This window comes from Camelina sativa, chromosome 18 (genome assembly GCF_030686135.1).
Source record: "Camelina sativa cultivar CO46 ecotype springtype chromosome 18, ASM3068613v1".
In the NCBI taxonomy this organism is placed as follows: Eukaryota; Viridiplantae; Streptophyta; class Magnoliopsida; order Brassicales; family Brassicaceae; genus Camelina; species Camelina sativa.
The window spans coordinates 16544068-16566753 of record NC_141897.1 but is presented as its reverse complement, the minus strand read 5'-3'; the positions used below and the strand labels follow the sequence as shown (position 1 = coordinate 16566753).

At 34.9% G+C, this 22686-nt stretch overlaps 3 protein-coding genes, 3 non-coding genes and 5 pseudogenes across 8 annotated transcripts; 8 read left to right on the top strand and 3 right to left on the bottom strand.

The window, feature by feature from the left end:
• The first annotated feature begins 147 nt into the window (after positions 1–147).
• LOC147922985 (small nucleolar RNA U3) lies at positions 148–366 on the top strand. The gene has a single exon (XR_015589818.1). It is a non-coding gene; the product is annotated as a small nucleolar RNA U3 (small nucleolar RNA).
• A 904-nt stretch (positions 367–1270) lies between these two features.
• On the bottom strand, positions 1271–1955 carry LOC109130561 (uncharacterized; annotated as a pseudogene).
• Positions 1956–2579: 624 nt separating this feature from the next.
• LOC147922984 (small nucleolar RNA U3) lies at positions 2580–2796 on the top strand. Its single transcript, XR_015589825.1, has one exon. It is a non-coding gene; the product is annotated as a small nucleolar RNA U3 (small nucleolar RNA).
• Positions 2797–4799: 2003 nt separating this feature from the next.
• LOC104761432 (heat stress transcription factor A-9-like) lies at positions 4800–6129 on the bottom strand. The gene is made up of 2 exons (XM_010484511.3): positions 5670–6129; positions 4800–5576 (listed from the first exon to the last, which is right to left on the bottom strand). The coding sequence occupies exons 1-2, from the start codon at positions 6072–6074 to the stop codon at positions 4926–4928; spliced, it is 1056 nt and encodes a 351-aa protein (XP_010482813.1). The 5' UTR covers positions 6075–6129; the 3' UTR covers positions 4800–4925.
• A 3435-nt stretch (positions 6130–9564) lies between these two features.
• On the top strand, positions 9565–9987 carry LOC104763443 (B3 domain-containing protein At5g54067 pseudogene; annotated as a pseudogene).
• A 27-nt stretch (positions 9988–10014) lies between these two features.
• LOC147922983 (U5 spliceosomal RNA) lies at positions 10015–10135 on the top strand. The gene has a single exon (XR_015589812.1). It is a non-coding gene; the product is annotated as a U5 spliceosomal RNA (small nuclear RNA).
• A 775-nt stretch (positions 10136–10910) lies between these two features.
• Positions 10911–11522, bottom strand: LOC104761431 (B3 domain-containing protein At5g54067-like). Its single transcript, XM_010484510.2, has one exon. The coding sequence runs from the start codon at positions 11487–11489 to the stop codon at positions 11067–11069; it is 423 nt and encodes a 140-aa protein (XP_010482812.1). The 5' UTR covers positions 11490–11522; the 3' UTR covers positions 10911–11066.
• Positions 11523–14736: 3214 nt separating this feature from the next.
• LOC104761430 (anthocyanidin 3-O-glucoside 2'''-O-xylosyltransferase pseudogene) lies at positions 14737–16283 on the top strand (annotated as a pseudogene). The gene has a single exon (XR_015588514.1). The product of XR_015588514.1 is annotated as an anthocyanidin 3-O-glucoside 2'''-O-xylosyltransferase pseudogene (transcript).
• A 420-nt stretch (positions 16284–16703) lies between these two features.
• LOC109130573 (UDP-glycosyltransferase 79B6) lies at positions 16704–18179 on the top strand. The gene has a single exon (XM_087499994.1). The coding sequence runs from the start codon at positions 16735–16737 to the stop codon at positions 18055–18057; it is 1323 nt and encodes a 440-aa protein (XP_087356120.1). The 5' UTR covers positions 16704–16734; the 3' UTR covers positions 18058–18179.
• Positions 18180–19178: 999 nt separating this feature from the next.
• Positions 19179–20841, top strand: LOC104763442 (UDP-glycosyltransferase 79B9 pseudogene; annotated as a pseudogene). The gene has a single exon (XR_015588465.1). The product of XR_015588465.1 is annotated as a UDP-glycosyltransferase 79B9 pseudogene (transcript).
• On the top strand, positions 20158–20676 carry LOC104761429 (UDP-glycosyltransferase 79B9 pseudogene; annotated as a pseudogene).
• Positions 20842–22686: the final 1845 nt, after the last annotated feature.

Below are 22686 nucleotides of genomic sequence, written 5' to 3'. Positions count from 1 at the left end.
TATAAATTGTTGGGCTTGAATATAAATGGGCTTTGTTTATAATTAGGCCTAGTTTTAGTTGCTTTTACTTGCTGATGTTTTTATCCCACATCGGTGAATTAGGGAGAATGATTCTTGTTTATATATGGCGAGGAAGTACCAATGGTCACGACCTTACTTGAACAGGATCTGTTCTATAGGCTCGTACCTCTGTTTCCTTGATTTCTAAGGAGACAGGCCCTTAACCCTGGTTGATGAACCATGACCGTGCGATTAGAGCGTGATTAACGGCCACGATCTGTCTTCTGACGCATCCGGTGCTGTAGAGGATCGTTACTTGGCTCGGTTCTACCTTGCCGGGGTGGTCGCACGGCGGTCTGACAGGTTCCTTTTTCATTCCCCTATATTTTTTTTTTCCTTTGTTACTTGGGCGTGTCTAAATAGCGAACAGAAGCTATTCGATTACATGTGACCTGTCCGTCAGAGAGATGTTCAATTGTATTTTCATGTCGATTTATCTTTGTTCCATTTATGAATGAACCCATAGGTTGATTGTATAGCAAGAAACTTCGTCAATCTCGGATCAGTCACCACCTCTAACAAATGAATTCATAGCAAAAAAAACAAAAAACTGAAATAAAGATATCTAGCAAGGTTTATGTACAAATAAACTTCCATCACGTCTTTCGTTTACAAATTTCAGTATCTTTTAATCCTATATTTATTACTAATGGTTGTGAAAAAACCGCAGTTTTTAGTTACTAGGAAAGTTAGGCTAACAGTATCTTGTGCGATTCTAATTGTTCTCATTGTAAATTTGCATCCACCGTCTTAGGTATTTTTCACATTTATGGGTTTGTTTTGTTTTTGTTGTTCCAAGCCATATGATCATCTTGGAAAAAGGTTGAGTAATAAACCTCATCAACCTAGAAGTCTAGAGAACCAACAAAATACTATCACTTTGCGTTAATTAGGAATCATCTTGATTTCTTTGTTAGATGTTGCAGAAGCTATTTCAAGAATCAAGATTATCCCTCATTGAGAATAGAGCAAACAAGACGTCCATAATTGAAAAGATAAGAATAAAGAATGCCATTAGGCCAAACTTGATTCTGTTTGTTATATATTGTAGATAACGAAACGTTGAATAACCCATAACATGTGAAGAAGATCTATAATAAGCTCTGGCTGGTAATCAGAATAAAGAAACTCTTCTTGACTATTGGAACTAAAAGCTATAATTAGCCTAATTTAATTATGCATTCTGATATAAAAAAACATAGCTACTTCATCACTTATGTGTAGGAGCAGCTGCTTCGATGCGAGAGCAACTATCTTTGAGAAGAGGAGGGAAGAAGGGATTTAGCGGAAACATATGTGGCCAACACTTTGAATCTACGTCCGAAAACGCTTTGCAACACATATGTCCAACATCACCAGACTTTCCTGTGAATACTGATTTGAATATCTCAGCTACACAAACTTCGACACTAGAGAGTGATGACCAGCATTTTGTGATATTGCAAGTGCGGGAGCAGCTGCGTTGATGCGAGAGCAACCATCCTTAAGAAGAGGAGGGAAGAAAGGATTCAATGGAAACATTTTTGGCCAACACTTTGCATCGGTAAACGCCTTGCAGCATGTCCGTCCAACGTTTTCAAACTTACCGGTTAAAGAGATTTGAATATTTCGGTTTCGCAACCTTGAATGTTGAGGAGTGATGACCAACATTTTGCAAGATCAATTGGGGAACCAGGAGGTGAAAAGCCAGGAATGGTAGGGAGTTGATCAGCTAGCCCCGGCTTCACTAAAGTTACAATTAGAAGAATCGTGGAGAGAAGAGTTTGCATCTTACCTTCCATGGTTTCTTTTCTTTTTTTTTTCTGTAGAGGAGAATGATTTGCTTGATTGAGATGGTTTGGTGATCGGAAGAAACAAACAATTTATAGAGTAACTCAATCTAAACTTATACGGTAAATTTATTTCGAGAGAGTTACATTTTCATATGCGTTGACTCATTTGTTATGTATGACAAACTTTGAATTAAAACATGGAAGTGGAACTGTTTACACTTTCGCAAACTGATATCAGTAACTCAAGCTGTAGGTTTTTAAACAATTAATCCAAATAAATTTCTATTGGACTTTTTACGTTTTACTGAGCAGTTAATTTATTCAATGACTTAAATCTGTTGCATTTTTTCTTTTTGCTAACAGCAAAGTAAAGTGGACATATTTGTTTCGTCATAGAATTAGCCAAGACACAACTACCAGATAAAAGTCCCAATTCTACCCATACAAAAACCAAATGAAAAGCATTCATATACCAACCATTTGAAACTTATCATGGAAGTGTTACACTTAACACATAAAATAACTCAAGTGTTAGTATATAATCCATTCTTTCTATTTTTCTTTAGTGTGGTTGGTATATAATAAAATCATTAATGAACTTTATTTAAAATGAAATAGGTCTAGATTAGTAGATTTCTTTGGTTAAAGTAGCCCGTTATTGTTTTTCTGATTAGTGTTTGGATCCCACATCGAGAAAGTGATGAAGAAACTCAGTTATTTATATATGGCCACAAAGCAACATTGCTCACGACCTTACTTGAACAGGATCTATCGTATAGGCCGCACCTCTGTTTCCTTGATTTCTAAGGAGACAGGCCCTTAACCCTGGTTGATGAACCATGGCCGTGCGTCCAGAGCGTGATTGATGGCTACGGCAGTCTTCGGACGTGTCTGGTGCTGTAGAGGATCGTTACTCGGCTCGGTTCTACCTTGCCGGGGTGGTCGCACAGTGGTCTGACAGGTTTCCTTTTTTTTTTTTTTTTGCTTCTTGTGTTGCCCCTAACTTAATATATTTTCTTCTGTGTATGGTCCTTTTTGTCATTCCGACGTTTCAATTCTGTTCAGCAGTTTATATGATCCAAGTTTTCAGAAAGACTAGAGTGTGATTTGTAATTTTGGTATTTAAACCTGAAATTTGAAGATGATAGAAACCTAGAAATAACCAGCCATACCAAACCTATACACACAAGAAAATCAACCATTATCTCTAAACCGCAATCAAGTGCTACACATTTTACAAGAGCTAACACTAATCCAGACTCTGTACAAGTCCCTTTTCATATGCATACACATGAACCCATACAACAAAGAGCTACGGATTCGGACAGTTCAGGACAAAGCTTGAAAATTTGTACTTTCTCTATTGCTATACATACTACAACTAAAAGCTTGAAAGTTTTTCTCTGTACAAGTTTCTCTACATACAAGTTTTGCTCTACAAGTTCTCTATTGCTATACTACAAGGTTGTTTATCGAAATGTCAGACTCGGGATCGGGTTATGTTGCAGCCATGGCCATAAATTCTATAATTATCACCAAGTTGTCTTGAGTTTCTTGATGCTGAAGCAACTTCAACTTCTTCACGAACTCAGCAGCTTCGAGTTCTCTCTTTTGTTTCATTTTCCTCTTCCTCACCAGCCTCGTAACAAATCTTTGATCTTTGGCCAACTTTACAAAGACGCTTAGCATATGTCTTTGTTCTGATCCTCCTTCAATGACTCAACCTCGACCTCTCTGTCTTCTTCAACCCCGTGGTTGCAATATTGTGCTTCAACATAATCCATTTTTTTCATAAAATTAAATTTAAATAACATAAATTATATATCGAGTTCTACACAATATGCATTAAGCTTTGTGTATAGGTTACAAAAGACAACAAGCAAAATTAAAAGACGCCTATAAGAATTAGTCAACTATAAATACAATATATATAGTATAATATACATATACGTTACAAAATAATTTCCCATAATCTGCAATAGTTTTGTGTTACGTTACAAAAGAGTACTAACTATGTCTACATGTATATTTGCAACGTTTGATTTATATTTCCACCTTTTCATCAATTCATTGTTGCCAAACAATTTTTTATTATAACATTGTCTACTGTTTTTAACCTTTAAGCTGTTTGTGTTGGTGACGGAGAGAGAAAGGTTTGAATCTTTGTCTAGGACAAGGTTGTGGGATTTCTCAATGTCTTCATCTTGAGATTACGTGATGGAGGAATAGGCGGTGGAGAAACGGAGGATTCTGAAATAAAAGAGAAAATCATTAAAGTAAAGAAATAAAAGAAATTAAAAGTAAAAAAATAAAAGAGAAAATCATTATTGGACAAAATGCTACACAAATTAAAGAAAAAATTCAACATCTTTATAATGTATAATATCAAATTAAATTTTATCTTAAATATAAAGATAAATAAGATAATACATATTATATAAAGTTAATTGCAAAAAAATACACTAAAAAATATTAAAGAAAAAATGATACATGTCAAAAAAAAAGTGCTAAATAGCAATTTCTTAGAACTTGTCAAAAGAGAACCATAGTTTATTATTATTATTATTATTATTATTATTATATATATATATATATATATATATATATATATATATTATAAGATATTCTTTAGTTTGTTTTAATTATAATCAAATTGCAAAATAATGTAATAATCAAATCTGATGCTATAGAGGATCGTTACTCGGTTCGGTTCTACCTTGCAGTGGTGGTCGCATGGTGGTCTGACAGGTTTTTTTTTCTCCTCTTTATTGTGTTGCCCGAAACTTAATTTACTTTTTGCTTTTACATAAAGACAAGAGTGTGATTTATGAACTTTTATATTTAAAACCTTGTAGATCATAAAAACCTAGAATTAAAAGAACCAGCCATACCATGCCAATATCTTCCATGACTCATTGGAACAAAGAAACTCTTAAAATATGTAAAGTTGTAAACTAGAAGGCTATACACACTATAAAATCAACCATTATTCAAAACGCGATCAAGTGTTAATGGAATAAAGAGCTACACTTTTTACAAGAGCTAACAGTATAATCCAGACAACTCTGTACTAGTCCTTTTATATTTTTTGTTTTACCCGATTCTCCCATTTACATCTACATCAATCTTCTTTCCACCCATTGAACCAACGTCAACAAGTAGGTCCTCTGTGTTAAGCTGACATCTCGTACTCCCACTTTGATTATTGTTCATGGAAATGTCAGACTCATGATCTGGTTGCGTTTTTGCAGCCATGGCCATAAATTCTCTAATTATCAGCTGACTTTCCACATCCACCAAGTTATTTTGAGTTTCTTGATCGTGAAGCAACTTCAACTTCTTCACGAATTCAGTTGCTTCGAGATCTCTCTGTTGTTTCATTTTCCTCTTCCTCACCAGCCTCTCAACAAATCTTTGATCTTTGGCCAACTTTGCAAAGAAGCTTAGCATATGTCTTTGTTCTGTTTCGACTCCGTGTATCTTCTCTTGCACAGTGACCATTTGATCTTGAGACTCTTCCTGTTGTTGTTTCAACTTCAACACCTCCAATCTTATTGGACAGTTCTGATCCTCCTTCAGTGACGCAGCCTCTGTCTCTGTCTTCTTCAACCCCGTGGTGCTCGCTTCCTTGTTACAATTACTTTTGCTTCTCCTCCTCTTGATGTTCTTAAGCAAATGTTTCTTACCTCCTTGAAACCCTTCGTTAGCAAACTCCCACCTATCTGAATCTACCTTCTTAAACCCCTACAAAACCCTAGCTTTAATTTAAAAAGCTTGCGACTCAAGAAACATAGCTAAAAAGTAAAACACAAATTAAAAAACTCGTTTTGTCCTTACGTAGGTGTTGAGCTGGCGGACGAAACTGGAGAAGTTCTTGTGCTTGAAGTATTTAGGAAGGAGATTCTCTGAGAACTCGTAAGAATCCCAGATGATGAAGCTTTTACGGGTCGGGTTCCATGATACAACCGGGTCTGTTACTTTGTCATCGACGATCTCAAACGTCTTTCTCAGAAACGGCGTTGTTAGACCTATCTCGTGCAATTTTGAAAAACTAACTGACGACGACGAGTCGGTTAAGTTAACGGCATCAGCCTCTTCTTTGGTTGGTGAAACGACGTCGTCGTCAGACGAGCCTCCTCCGCTTCCGGTATGGCCACCTTTAACGGTGACGGTCTCCATTGCCGCCTCTTGACCAAGCGAAGCCGAAGATTCAATATCGCCGACGTTTGGAATCGCCGTCATAGCTTCCCAACGCCGTTACTATCTTCGTCTCCTTTTGGAAACTTCTTTGCTGTTTATGGAAATATATAAATAGTGTTTACTTTACGGTCTATCAAAAAAGTTAACAAAAATTTATATTTTTACACCCACTTTTCTGAATTTAACAAATTAACACCCATATTATAGTCCCATCTCTAACCGTTGGATCTTCGTGGTTGGTAAAGATGAATCGGTGGTCTAAGTATGGGAAAAAGAACCGACCGTATACAATTGAATTCGATTTCATGCATGAATGACAATTGTCGCGTACTAGAAGCACACAGCAGTTAAATATGCTACTTTACTACTATAGAAACAAATAAAAGAAAATAAAATAAAAGAGAGTTAAAAGCCAGTTTATTAAAGCTAGAGTATTATATAGAGCTGTGATCGTAGTTTGATGATAAAGTTCATATACTATTGTAGAAGAAGATGATGACAAATTGACAATACATATATAAAATTGGAATAACCGATATTCTTGTGATGATTATAATTAAAAAAAAGAAGTTTGTACTGTAACCTCTGTGTTATACGCACTAGAAAAATATCAACGCTAACCTGTTAAAGAAATAAGGCATTAATGTCGATGAAGCAATCTACAATCTGTTATAGCGGCTGCATTGGTTGTGGCCTCAGCTGAGCGTTGAGTGAAGGCGATGGGATGATGAAAAATGAATTAGGAAGATCCCGGAAGGTGAAACTCGACTATCTATAGCAGATAGCAATAAGGAAACATGAAGCAGACTCTTGACAACCATTGAGCCAGTCGAATCTCACCTTCCTGGACAGTGCCGGCCCGTAGGTGTATGACGCCTAAAGCACACAAAAAAATGGTGCCCCTTAACTCAACTATTTTTTCCAAAAAAAAAAATGAGATGATTCTATTTTAATGAAAAATAGAGAAAGAACAGAGGAAAACACATAAAACACTTTAATATTTTAGTATAATTAGTTAACCATCTACGTTTACTAAAGATGGCAATATCAAATTATACCCCAAAACCACAAGCAATCAACAAAACAACACATCATCAAATAGAAAATAGTTAGTAGAGAATAAATCTACTCGAATATTAAAATAGAAATTAGTCTAAGTGCATGAACATTTTAACTTGTAATAAATTATTTACACTTGATCGCAAGTTAGTCTATGGATTACGATGACATCCGTAACAAATTAACTTGTAAACTAGTTCAATTGCTATTTTTAACCATATAATCTTTATATTATGTAATAAAACAATATTAAGAAATTTAGATAGAACAAAATATTATGAATTAAAATAAAAATAGGAAAAATATAAATGTGGGGCTGGTTTGAACCCCTTACATGACACTAAAAATTAAAAATAAAAGTCACTACACTAAAGGAAGTTTTCTTTATATGATGCCCCTAAAATCTATGTAATATTTGGCGCCTAAAGCCTTCGCTTCATTGGCTTTAGGTCAGGACCGACCCTGTTCCTGAATCTCCTTAACTTTTTCTTCTTCATATACCACGATTTTGCAAGAATCAACACAATATACCAAGAATATAATGTAATTAAGGTACGTATGGCCTGGAACTAGGCTAGCTAACCTTTGGATTCCTAGCTTCCATTGCACTTACTGTTTTTTTTGTTTTAAGAGTGAATTGTTTGATTGTGATGGTTTGGTTATCAAAAGAAACAAACAAAATTATAGAGTAACTCAAGTTGAATGTATACTAACTTATTATTATTTATTACAAGAGTTACATTTTAAGATTTTTCCGCTATGTCAACTTTTGAAATTACAAAAGACATGGAACGGTTTACAGATAGAATTTACCATGTTGACTGTTAACATTGTAGTTTTTAAGGTGTATTCAAGGACTAAATGCTGTAACGTTTATATATCACAACAGCAAAGTTTATATACTCCATTGACTTCAGCATTTTAGTTAAATTGAATGAAAAAAAATCCCCATTTGACTCGTATATATAACCAATTTAAAAGCTGCAATATTATTGTGTATTAAATTGTGTTTGAGCTTTTGAACCATAGTGTGAAACGTTTTAAAAGCATTGATTTAATAATATCAGATGATTATTGCTTCGGTAATTAAGACTCTTCTGGTACAATCATCAATAATTAGAAAGGAAAAACCATCTAAAACCAATAGTACTAGTTAGTAGTAGGAGCAGGACCCCCAAACAGCCGAATGAACAAGAGAATTGAAAATATAGTATCTCTTTGATGGGTTTTGTGAAAATGTAGCTCTATGACTTTTAGCAAAGATGCAAGTTTCACATTTCAATGTTTCAATAGATACAATCAATATATGTATCAAATACTGATAGGGAAGAAAGTCTTTAAAAACATTCCAAAGCATAACCTACGATGCAAAAACCAAATTTGTTTCTCTGTACATGGTCCTTCTGCAAAATTTGGCACCACTCGTATAAACAGTCTAGATAAAACGTTATACATTTGAGTTGGTTTATTTTGTGCTAGTTAAATTTTATTGTAAATTCTTTTGACCTATCGGAGCTTTCTCTCAATGCAGATAAGGAATAATTAATGTTTTCCATTTTACACAGATTTGGTATATACATAAATAATACAGCGAGATGTATATAAAGTAGATTGGTCGAAACTCAAAATAAATGAGAATTAAAATTTTCATGTTGCGTAATTTCCATAAAGCTTTCTTCTCAAGTTACAAAATGGAAATTATCTAGATCAATAATTTGCATGTAAACTTTTTATCTCTGTTTTACAAAATGAAAAATTTATAAATCAATAATTGGCACAAAATTTTCTTCCATTTCCATATTAAAGAAATACAAGAGTTTTTAGGAGTGACTTATTCACTTAAAGAATTTAAGAGTAATGTATTCAATTAAAGGGGAGGTATTGGTTTAGGATTTAGAAAGAATTTTAATGACTTTATGTTCTTGCTGATTGTTAGAATCATAGAAAATTGAAAGTTAAAAATGAAGGATTCTAAGAGATTGTTTAGGAAGTTTTTTAAAATCTTGATGATTTGTTTTTTCTAATCTTGTAAAATCTTTCCATTTGATGAAAGAGTTTTCATGACTTTTGTTATGAAGGAAATGATATAAAATCCTAAACCAATAACATAAAATTTGAATTCATTAACAATCCAATATTCTTTTGTTTTACTTGAATAACATAAAACTTTTAATGACTTTATAAAACTCTTAATCCAATAACACTAGATTTATCAAGATTTTAGATAACTTTTTACAAATCCACAACCAATAACACCAAATTTTTTAAGAGTTTTTAAAAGTCTTGATTGAATAACAACATATTTTACCTAACTTTTAAAGTCATTAAAATTCTTTCAAAATCTTAAACCAATACCTCCCCGCATTTTAAGGAAAAGATTTGAAGAGTGGTTTCTCTTATTATATATATTGCATCGAAAATACAAAAATATACAAGCTATTCTTCTACTTATTATAAAAAAAAAATTATCAAGATGAATTACAACGGAGATCCATTAGATCCGGCTATGATCATAACAAAGGAGTTATCAAAGATCAACGTTGTTGGTAATGTGGTATTATTGAAAGCAGAAGTGATGTTTTTCCTCACGAGGATGAAAAAAATGTTTTGCAAAATGGTGTTCAAGTGGAAAAAAATGTTACAGCTGAAGATTTGCAAAGCGGTGTTCAAGTTAAAGTTCATGACCTAATGGAAAACGATTTGTAACACGGTTACTCTGAAAGTCACGAAGACTGATAACCCTAGATATTATTTCGGGTCTGCTTGGAATGATATGAAGCATTCGTTAGATCTCGAAGAAGGCCATGTTCTGAAACTCCACTGAGATCAATTAGAACAGAAATTCAGTGTTCTCAATATTCAGTACAATGTGATGCAAGTAATGATTCCAGGGTAGCTTGCATGTTGCAATGATAGTATATGGAGCCGTGCACTGAACGCAAAGCGAACTACTCTTTTGCCTTTTACTAAAGAATAATACCATGTCTTTTCTGCATTTAAGCGGTATATGCCTATTTTTGGAAAAGATTTTTTTTTCAAATAAACCCTCCATCAAATCTCTAGTTTTAATTTTTTATATTTTTAACTGTAATTTCTCTAGCGCAGTGTGTATATTACCAGGAACGTTAGATTTAATATTACAATTTATCTCAAAAAAGCATCCCACATCGGATGAACTGTATGAGTAGACATGTGAGAGTGAGACATTGAAGTCGAATAGATTTAAATTAAAAAATATTGTCTCTTTTACAATAACCCTACAATTTTAAATTTTATGTCAGCTTCTTGCGACAATAGAGTGCCCAACATGTAACTGAAGAAGCTCTCTAGCGTTAATACAATTAAAATTAGGGTCTTTTGGTTTGTTTTCTCTTTTAAAAATCTTTTGTTAACGTCCAAGAAACATAACTAACAACTATTAAAACGTCTAAGTCTAAGAACCATTATTAAGCAAGTCTTGTAAAAACTAAAAAAAGTCAGTCATGGATTTAACGAAGACATTTTCATTACCTTGAGTACAAAATATCACCCACGAATAGATAAATAGGATTCAACGAGCAATTAATTCCCATCTTAACTATGATGTTTATTATTTTATTTTTAAAGAATTTCGTTTGCAAATATACCTCATTAGTTTTTTGTAATTGTACGTATAAGCTTGGTAGAGTTTCTTTTTTTTTTGGTCGCGACCTTGCTTGAATAGGATCTACTCTACAGAATAAGATCCTACTTTTTTATCACTGCTCGTCAAGGCAACATAGCCGTAATATATATAGAGTTTTTAAATTAAAGATTAAAGTTGTGAGATAAAGCCAGAAATTTTAAATTATGTTATTATTATAGAAAATAAAACTAACAACCAACAAGTTCACATTTGGAATAGGGAAAATTTATGAATTTTGGAAATATCTTATATAATATAGTAAGGTTCTTTTTTTGGCAAGCTCTAAGAAATTGTCATTTGATGCAAGCAAGCTACACTGGAATCATTATTTGCAATACATTGTACTGAAAATTGAGAACAATGAATTCCTGTTCATATTGATCCCAGTAGAGCTTCAGAACATGGCCTTCTTTGAGATCTAACGAATGCTTCATATCACTCCAACCAGACCCAAAATAATATCTAGGGTTATCAATCTCTGTGACTTTCAAAGTAACCGTGTACAATTTGAATTTCATTAGGTCATGGACTTTCACTTGAACACCGCTTAGCAAATCTTCATCTGTAATATTTTTTTCCACTTGAACACCGTTTTGCAAAACATTTATTTTCATCCTCGTGAGGACAGACTTCACTTCTGCTTTCGGTAATACCACATTACCAACAACATCGGTTTTTGATAACTTCTTTGATATGATCATAGCCCGATCTAATGGATCTCTGCTGTAGTTCATCTTGATAAAAAATTTATAATAAGTAGAAGAATAGCTTGTATATTTTTGTGTTTTCGATGCAATATATATAATAAGAGAAACCACTCCTAAAATCTCTTCCTTAAAATGCCTCAACTGAATACCCCAAATTCCTTAATTGAATAATCCACTCCTAAAATCTCTTGTATTTCTTTAATATGAAAATGGAAGATAATTTTGTGCCAATTATTGATTTATAAATTTTCCATTTTGTAAAACAAAGATAAAAAGTTTACATATGTTATAAAATTAGTGTGAGTATCCATCACAACAAGTGTCCTCCCTCATGCAATCAATCACAACAAGTGTCCCCCCTCATTCAATCCATCACAACAATAGTCCCCTCTAATGGAATGCATGTAATACTTGTTCACCACTTGTTACCATCCTCTCTATACTTGTATTTGCCTCCTCCCACTATAAATAAGAGTTATGTACAAGAGAAGCATATAGTAATAAATCTTACTATTTCTCTAAGTTTATCTCTAGTCTTATATAATAAAATAATGTTCTCTTTGGACAAGTTCTAAAAAATTGTCATTTGGCACTCTTTTCTTGCAACATGTGTTATTTTGGTCTCTTTAATATTTTTAGTGTATTTTTCAATTAACTTTATATGACATACATTATCTTATTTATATTTATATTTATATTTAAGAAAAAATAATTTGATATTATACATTATAAGATGTTTAATTTATATTTTTAAAATTGTATAGTATATTGTCCAAAATAATGAATTTTCTTTTCCTCTATTAAGTTGTCATTTGACACTCTCTTCTTACAACATGTGTCATTTTTGCTTTATTATTTTTAGTATATTTTTCAATTAACTCTCTATGACATATATTATTTTATTTCTATTTGTATTTACATAAAATGTAATTTGATATTATACATTACAATATGTTCAACTTATTCTTTAATTTGTGTAGCATATTGTCTAAAATAATAATTTCTCTTTTATTTCATTTTTCTTTTATTTCTTTAGGGAGAGTTACTATAATATTACTAAATTGTTTCTTTATTACTAGAGTAGTACAAAATTATTGGTAATTACTATAATAACTTGTGTACCCTTTGTACCCTTAATACTAGTGTTGAGAAAAAATGCAATTACAGAAAATGCCATTACAAAAAAAAATATTGGGAAGTGGAAAAAAGTCTATTGTTGGTTTGATGGTATACAAATCGGGTACATAAACATGATAGAGAAAGTTAGTATAGTTAGTTGGCAGACTGTAGGTGTACGGTAGATTAAATTAGTAGGTTTAGTTGTAGTGATGATAGACTTTTTAGAAAGATAGATTAATTAGGTAGATATATGTTCTCGGTAGATTAAATTAGTAGATTAATTGTGTTTGATGATAGACTTAGTAATTGGGCAAGTTTATAGATAGACTTTATTGGTACAGCAAATATTTTTAGTACACTTATTAACTGTTGCAATAGATATAATTGACAGACTTAAAATATTAATAGATTGTTTTGGTATACTTATATAGATAATAGATTTATCTGACAAATTTAATAAAATGTAACGGTAGACTTATAAAATGTAGTAGAGATACTGTTAGTTATGATAGATTAATTCGTCGTTAGTTGGGATAGATTTAAATCTTACTAGAATATCTCATATTTTGTTAGAGTTAGTAAAGATGTTATAGACATGATAGGCTTATTACACGAACCAGAAGAAGAAGAAGAAAGCTGTAATTTTTATGGTGTTGCGAGGAAAGAAGAAGAAGAAGAAGAAAGGTGCAATTGCAAGTAATTAAAGGCGAATTCTTGAAAAATCCTTCAGAGAAATGAGTGGTCACTGTTTATTTGCAGCCACAACTTTGGCTGCGGCTAACTAAGCTAATAACCAAATTCCAGGAGCTGAAGCACTCTTTCCACTTTCCAGTATGCAGGATTTCCTCAACATTTGTAAACCCCCAATACAAAATTCCAGGGTACTTGAGAGCAATAATTCCAGCTCCTAAACCACCCAGTGCAATGCACACAATAGCAGGAAGACCAAATTTGTCTTTGATGAAGTTGATGACTTGGTAAACCACATTACAAGGAGAGGAAAAACAACGCTGACAGCACCGCAAAGCATGCCTAGTACCTGGAGACAACATGAAAACATGCTTGTAAATTTATATACAAATACTCGATGAAGCATATAAATATGAAGATACCAAGATTCTTTATGATATATCACATAATCACATATATCACATCATGACACTAAATAAGATGCAAATAAATCATACCACAAGACTAACTGGAAAGTTTGCAATAGAGATTAAGAGTGAAAGAAACATACCTGCAGCGGACTGCAGGTCGTATGAGGGAACTGTGAAAGCTGATTAAGTCCCAAGCATGTCGTATGAGCTATACTCATTTACCACTGCAGTGATAATATTGGCCTCTGTTATATCCTCGACTATGTCAAATGCGCTGCTTGTGATATTTTATGTTTATGTTTTTTTTTAAAAAAAGAGTCGATTGTTTAATTGGGATGGTTTGAGTATCATTACAAACAAACTATTTTATATGGTTAATACGAGGAAAGAAAACGTTAAATTTATTCCAAGAGGTACACTCTTAGAATTAATCGTCCGTTTAAAATATCTTAAGTGTTAGACCAAATTCATCCCACATCTTTTATCAAGGATCTGTATATTAAAAAAATTAAAAAATACTTAAAAATGTAGAAACAGTATAGATATAGTATCTCTGCCCAGAGATTTAAGATACTATAGAAATGAGTGTCAAGCCACTTGTCATTATGGGATTGGATCATTTCATTTTTTATTATTTAAAACTTAAACAGATAATACATTTATTAGAAAACTATTAAATTAATGTTTTTTAGATACTCATACACTGCATGACCGATAAAGATGCCCTTATACTTTGCAAATGTAACTCAAGTTCTGAATGTTGACTGTGGGATTAGTAAAGGTAACGAATTTTAAATATGATCTATCAATAATTGGTGGCTGATTCATGCAGGCCCATGACTGACCACATGATGTCCGGTTTTGTCTATTACACTTTTTGTTGATGCATGTTACGATACCATCACGTGTTGCACAGTTGCACTTACACGGGAGGTTGCACTTGCCCGGTCATTTGGTTCCCCAAATAGCGACACACTATTCATCACGAGCCACACTCACCAATCCGTTTAACGGGTCTGTGCCTTTTTATACTTCCAAAAGACACATCTCAGAAATCAAACAAAAGAAGGAAAAAGACTATCAAACAATATTTCCGGTAATCAAAGAATAGTACAAGACAGAACCCAAAGAAGAATATGGGTGCTTTTGGATCAAATGGTTCGTCAAGCATGAGCATTGTGATGTATCCATGGCTAGCCTTTGGTCATATGACTCCTTTTCTCCACCTCTCCAACAAGCTCGCAGAGAAAGGTCACAAGATTGTTTTCTTGCTTCCCAAGAAAGCACTAACCCAGCTCGAACCTCTTAATCTGTACCCGAATCTCATCACTTTCCACACCATCTCCATCCCTCAGGTCAAAGGGCTCCCTCCCGGTGCGGAAACGAACTCCGACGTCCCCTACTTCTTGACTTATTTGCTTAGAGTTGCAATGAACCAAACCCGGCCAGAGGTCGAGACCATTTTCCATACAATCAAGCCGGACTTGGTTTTCTTCGATACTGCCGATTGGATACCGGAAGTTGCTAAACCAGTGGGTGCTAAAACCGTTTGCTTCAACATTGTGAGTGCTGCGGCAATCGCGCTGTCTCTTGTCCCTGCCGCTGAGCGTAAAGTCATTGACGGGAATGAAATGTCAGGGGAGGAGTTAGCTAAGACGCCTCTAGGTTACCCGTCTTCGAAAGTAGTCTTGCGAGCGCATGAAGCAAAAACCCTAAACTTCATGTGGAAGAAGCGCGAGGGGACTGCTTGTTTCTTTGACGTGAAAGTTACCACGATGAGAAACTGCGACGCGATAGCTATAAGGACTTGTCGTGAGACGGAAGGCAAATTCTGCGATTACATCAGTAGCCAATACAACAAACCGGTTTACCTGACCGGACCGGTACTCCCTGGAACCAAACCTAATCATCACCTTTTAGAGTCTCGATGGGTGGAGTGGCTAGCCAAATTCAACCCTGGTTCGGTTGTGTTCTGCGCTTTCGGTAGCCAACCCGTTGTAGACAAGATAGATCAGTTTCAAGAACTCTTTTTAGGGCTAGAATCAACCGGTTTACCGTTTCTGATTGCAATTAAGCCTCCTACGGGTGTATCAACCGTCGAGGAAGCGTTACCGGAAGGATTCGAGGAGAGGGTTCAAGGACGTGGCATTGTGTTCGGAGGTTGGATTCAGCAACCGTTGGTGTTAGACCATCCTTCAGTGGGTTGTTTTGTTAGCCACTGCGGGTTTGGTCCGATGTGGGAGTCTTTGATGAGTGATTGTCAGATCGTTTTGGTTCCGCAGCACGGAGAACAGATATTGAACGCGAGGCTGATGACGGAGGAGATGGAGGTGGCGGTTGAGGTGGAGAGGGAAGAGAATGGGTGGTTCTCGCGGCGGAGCCTCGAGAATGCTGTGAAGAGTGTGATGGAGGAAGGTAGTGAGGTCGGTGAGAAAGTGAGGAAGAATCATGACAAGTGGAAATGTGTTTTGGCTGAGTCTGGTTTTGCTGATGGTTATATCGATAAGTTTGAACAGAGTTTGATTGACCTTGTGAAGTCATGAATTAATTTCGTTATATACTATGTTTTTTAATAAATGGATTTGGTGTGGGTTTGATTGAATTTGCGTCGTTCTATGATTAACCCTAATCTGCATGCTTTTCACACAAGACATGGTAATTATAGAATTTATAAATATGCTAGAGGTCAGCATTACCTTGAGTGTCACGATCTTTGCAATTTTCGTAAGATTAGGGATTAGGGAATATTAGCTTCCGGAAACTAAATAATGGTATTTTTATTTATTTGCTAGTAACCTTTTTTAACTATAACATAGATTAGGGAATAATTTTCGTAAATTAAATACCAAAAGGAAACTATAGATTATAAACAACTTAAATTGATTATTAATCAAAACTAAAGATTAGGAATATTCGTAACAAACTTGAATCATTCAATTCATACCAGTACTCTCTCCTAAACTTCAGGTCATCTGTAACTGAATTATCATAAACAGAAGCACAAGAACAAGATTAGAAGAAAAAAAAATCACTTTTACGTTCCCATAGGGTCAATGTTTCATGCTTTTATGTTCCCATGGTTCGGTTTTGGTCACATGACTGCATTTTTGCATCTGGCTAACAAACTATCTGAGAAAGGGCACAAAATCACTTTCTTGCTTCCCAAGAAAGCGCTGAAGCAACTTGAATCTCTCAATCTCTTCCCAGACTGCATTTTCTTTCACACTCTTACCATCCCATCCGTAGATGGCCTCCCTGCTGGCGCCGAGACAACCTCGGATATACCGATCTCTTCAGGGAGTTTTCTCGCCTCGGCTATGGATCGGACACGCCGTCAGGTCGAAGAAGCGGTTTCTATAGGTAAACCGGATCTTATTTTCTTCGATTTTGCTCACTGGATTCCGGAAATAGCTAGAGAGTACGGATCCAAGAGTGTGAACTTTATAACAATATCCGCAGCATGTGTAGCTATCTCGTTTATCCCTGGTCGTAGTCCAGATGATTTGGCTGTTCCTCCCCCTGGTTATCCTTCGTCTAAGGTGTTGCTTCGGGGACAAGAAACGAACTGCTTCTCCTTCCTCTCACATCCGTTTGGAGATAATACTACGTTTTACGAACGAATCATGATAGGACTTACAAACTGCGATGTCATCTCTATAAGGACTTGCCGAGAGATGGAAGGAAAATTCTGCGATTTCATCCAAAGCCAATTTCAAAGAAAGGTTCTCTTGACCGGTCCAATGCTTCCTGAGCCAGACAATAGTAAACCACTTGAAGATCAGTGGAGGCACTGGTTGAGCCGGTTTGAACCAGGATCAGTAGTATATTGTGCATTGGGCAGCCAAATCATTCTTGAAAAGGATCAATTCCAAGAACTCTGTTTAGGAATGGAGCTGACAGGTTTACCATTTCTTGTAGCGGTAAAGCCACCAAAAGGCTCCTCGACAATCCAAGAAGCCTTACCAAACGGGTTCGAAGAGAGGGTTAAGGGGCGTGGAGTGGTTTGGGGAGGATGGGTGCAGCAACCATTGATATTGGCTCATCCATCAATAGGCTGCTTTGTGAGTCATTGCGGTTTTGGTTCAATGTGGGAGGGTCTAGTGAATGACTGCCAAATAGTGTTCATTCCACATTTAGGTGAACAAATATTTAACACTAGATTGATGAGCGAGGAACTCGAGGTCTCCGTTGAGGTGAAAAGAGAGGAAACAGGATGGTTTTCGAAGGAGAGTTTGAGCGGTTCGATTAGGTCTGTGATGGATAAAGACAGTGAGCTTGGCAACCTAGTGAGGAGAAACCACGCCAAATGGAAAGAGTCTCTGGTTAGTACTGGGCTAATGAATGGTTATGTCAATAAGTTTATAGAAGCACTATAGAAACTAGTCTAGAAGAGAAAGAACATGAATAAAACACTTTTTAAAGAAACTTGGTTTGCCAAAATGACTAATATGCATGGACTTTTGAAGCTCTAATCTCTCAAATTTCAGTTTCTACACTCTATATATTCCGCATACGTAAACCAAATATGTATAATTCCACATGGTCGTTTCTCACATGCATTGTTATGTATAATTCAAATCGTCGTTTCTCACATGCATTGTTATGTATAATTCAAATCGTCGTTTCTCACTTGCATTGTTGATATTGGTTCGCCTAAACCTACGTAATACACTAATACCTAAATACTAAAGCTTGCTGCCCGGAAACGTATATGTATTTTATCACCAGTTTTATTAATTTTTTTTTCCTTTGATCCACGAAAAATCGGTCTTAATATAGTTTTGGGCTTCTGGCCCCAATATATTGTGGAACGGCTCTGATCACACAGTACATATATCAAAGCATAGCTGCATATATGAAGAGATATTTCACTAATGTCTAAACATATAAATCTTTTGATTAGTCCCACCATTAATCAAATTTAACGAAACATTTAATTAAATTTATCTCTACACACTGCGCACAAGGAAGGAGACATTTGATAAAGCTAGAAGTCAGTGAGGCAGAAATGAGATTTTAATAAACGTTGACAACGACTTTTTTAGTAAAATGCTATATATAGACTAATTATTCTCTGAATTAGACGGGGAAAATGCCTATTTCCATCTGACGGCCGACAAAACTAAATGGATTTATCTATAAGCGGCTATACAATTTTGTCATATACTCATTATTATTGCTGTTATTAGTTGTGGCCACGGGGAGCTCTACTCTACTGTCTATTGAGGCACGTTTCACTTTCACACATTATTGCCTTTTGTTTAACTACACATATTATTGCCTTTGACACTGAAACGTTGAAAAATATACAACGCAACTTCTGACACTCGGAACTACCTTTCATTTTCAATCTTTACCCGGCCTCACGTATTCTATCCCGAACTAGTAAAGGGACCGACGCTTCATATATCGCACTAAAAATAAAAGAAAATTGACAAAAAGAAAATCTTGATCGGAGTTTTCTAATAAATATATATAGGGTTATCTCAATCGCATAAATTCTATAGCAAAAAAAGAAACAGAAAACAAAAAAAAAAGCATAGCATTTGAAAGTTGAAACGCAACAAAAAATTTATTCTTTTGGCTCTCTTTGAAATCTTTTTATTTTTTTCTTTGGTGTTCTGCTTATCTCGACAATTTAGGAAAGAAAAATGGGTGAAAAGTTTCACGCTTTTATGCTCCCGTGGTTCGCTTTTGGTCATATGATTCCGTTCTTGCATCTAGCCAACAAGTTAGCTGAGAATGGTCATAAAGTCACTTTCTTGCTGCCTAAGAAAACTCAGAAACGATTGGAACATCACAATCTGTTCCCAGACAGCATCGTCTTTCACACTATTACTATTCCTCATGTTGATGGCCTCCCTGCTGGCGCCGAGACCGCCTCGGATGTCCCACTCTCGTTGGAGAAGTTTCTGACCGCAGCCATAGATCTCACACGCGATCAGGTTGAAGCAGCCGTTCGCGCTTTGAGACCAGACGTGATATTTTTCGATTTTTCTCCTTGGATTCCGAAAATAGCGAAAGAACATAGAGTCAAGAGTGTGATGTACTTTGTGGCAGGGGCTGTCTCCTTGGCTCATGAACTTGTCCCAGGTAGTGAATTTGGAGTGCCTCCACCGGGTTATCCTTCATCGAAAGTGTTGTACCGTGAGCACGCTGCTCACGCCTTGTTGACCTTTTCCATCTACTACGAGTTGTTGTATCACCGGTTAACCACAGGTCTTATGAATTGTGATTTCATCTCAATTAGGACTTGCAACGAAGTGGAAGGTAAGTTCTGTGACTATATCGAGATTCAGTACCAGAGGAAGGTTCTTTTGACAGGTCCAATGCTTCCAGAGCCAGACAACAGTAAAACACTTGAAGATAGATGGAGTCACTAGCTGAGTCGGTTCGAACCGGGATCGGTAATATATTGTGCATTGGGAAGTCAAATCAGTCTCGAGAAGGATCAATTCCAAGAACTCTGTTTAGGAATGGAGCTCACTGGTTTACCATTTCTTGTAGCGGTCAGGCCACCAGAAGGTGCAAAAACAATACAAGAAGCGTTACCGGTAGGGTTCGAGGAAAGAGTGAAGAATCGTGGAGTAGTCTGGGGAGAATGGGTACAGCAACCATTGATATTGGCTCATCCATCAATAGGCTGCTTTGTGAGTCATTGTGGTTTAGGGTCAATGTGGGAGGCTCTAGTGAGTGATTGCCAAATAGTCTTGCTTCCATATTTGTCTGATCAAGTTCTCAACACGAGATTGATGTCTGAGGAACTCGAGGTTTCGGTGGAAGTGCAAAGAGAAAAAACAGGATGGTTCTCCAAGGAGAGCTTAAGTGTTGCAATCACCTCGGTGATGGACAAAGATAGCGAGGTGGGGAATCGAGTGAGGAAGAACCACGCCAGAATAAAGGAGATTTTGGTTAGTCCTGGATTACTAACCGGTTACACTGATAAATTTATCGAAACCATGCAGAATCTAGTCAACGATCCAAATCTCGAATGAACTAATTTCATCATAAAGAAAGTACGTAGCAGGTGTCACAAATAAGGAAATAAAGAAACGACGCCATGATGTCGTTAATAGTGTTTTATATTTTTCACAAAGTTGTAATAATAGATCATTACCACAAAAAAAAGAGTTGTAATAATAGATTTCTCTTTGGTCAAAGTTTGTCTTTTTCTATAGAAAAAACAAGAATGCGAGTTTACTTTCATGACCAAGATATGCTAGTGCCAAAAAATAATTTCTAGTAACAATCCTCTAGTAAATCTTGGAACAAGTTTTTATAACGGAAAAAAAAATGATAAGTCTCTATAAATAAACTAAACAGCTTATTTCTATTTTTCCTGTACAAAAGTTCAAACATTATGAACTTATGATACAAGTGCAACTATGTCGATTGTCAATTCCATTTGAACCCCTCAGTGCCAGAGTGTGATATACATCATTCACTAGAAAACGTACTCACCCTCGACAAGGATAAACTTTAAGAACTCTGCATAGGGACAGAGCTTACAGGTTTAACCTCTGTTGTATGATTGTAGCGGTAATTACTTAAGGGTTGAAAGAGCAGGTAAAGGTCGATTAGGTCTGCTTTGTGAACCATTGATATTTGCTCATCCATCAATAGGCCTACTTTGTTAATCTTAGTCATGAACACGTTGAACAGTTATACCAATATGGTGATAAATTGAATTTTAAAATCTTGAATCCAAAGTTATCAACTTTCCCATGAACAAGATTGAGAGAGATGAAACAGAATCTCGGAAAAGATAATTTCTTCATTCAAGTGAGATATAAATTAAGATTAAATACAAGTGAAACTAAACCACTATGCTAACCAAACTATACAAGAGATTAAACCAATGTAAACCGACTATATACTCTAATAAAAGTTGAATCTAGTGAATGACTGCTAAATAGTGTTTATTCCACATTTGGGTGAAGCATTACAGAAAATAGTCTAGAAGAGAAAGAACATGAATAAAACACTGTTTAAAGAAACTTGGTTTGCATGGACATTTGAAGCTATATTTCCGCATACCTAAAACAAATATGTATAATTTCACATGGTCGTTTCCCACTTGCATTGCTATGTTTAATTATTAATTCACATCGTCGTTTCTCACTGGCATTGTTGATATTGGTTCACCTAAACCCACGTAATACACTAATACCGAAGCATGTTTGCTTGCGGCCAGGAAACGTATATGTATTTTATCAGCCCTTAAACTACTGTAAATGTCAACAAAAATGTTCCTGACATATCGTGGTCGACCCTTTACACCACCAGTTTTATCAAAAAATAAATTCTTTGGTCCACTAAAAATCGATCGGTCTTAATATTGTTTTGGGCAACTGGTCCCAATATATTGTGGAACGGCTCTGATCACAGAACATAGATCAAAGCATAGATGAAGAGAAACGAAATGTGCTTTTTGTATAACAGATAAAACCTCCAACAATATGTATAGTAGTATTTTTGTAGCAGTTTTTGCTCAAAAATACTTTTTAGAAATTTTTTATCTTTAATATCATTTAATGTTTATCCAAACAAGTTTAGTTAACTTTCTCTACTATTCTTATAACCAAACAGAATTAAAATTTTAAATATCCAGATATATAATATTCTATAATTAATATAGATATTTAGAAGATTTATTATATATTAAAAAAAATTATTCTTCTATTATCTCTTTTTGATTTTAAAATCTAAATGTAGTGAATCATCATATAATACATAAAGTTAATAAAAATGTGTATTTTTTCTGCATATATTGTGATTTTAATTTTATTAAACGAACATATATTACTAAATTAATATAAAAGTGTGTGTTCAACATACATATATAGTAAATTTATGTTATATTATAAAATATAGAATTTTAAAAAGTTTATAATTTATAACTGATATATCTAATTAAACTTAATAAAAAGTTTAAACTTATGAGTATTTAAATATATTAAAATTTCAAAATAACACAAACGAGTTATATTACACGACGGGTTATA

What these genes read in the sequence shown, in the direction of transcription:
- LOC109130573 (XM_087499994.1), top strand. Translation starts at nt 16,735, where the DNA reads ATGTTTCATGCTTTTATGTTCCCATGGTTCGGTTTTGGTCACATGACT.
- LOC104761431 (XM_010484510.2), bottom strand. Translation starts at nt 11,489, where the DNA reads ATGAACTACAGCAGAGATCCATTAGATCGGGCTATGATCATATCAAAG.
- LOC104761432 (XM_010484511.3), bottom strand. Translation starts at nt 6,074, where the DNA reads ATGACGGCGATTCCAAACGTCGGCGATATTGAATCTTCGGCTTCGCTT. An exon ending in TCCGCCAGCTCAACACCTAC is followed by an intron (nt 5,577 to 5,669) that starts GTAAGGACAAAA and finishes AGGGTTTTGTAG; the next exon opens with GGGTTTAAGAAGGTAGATTC.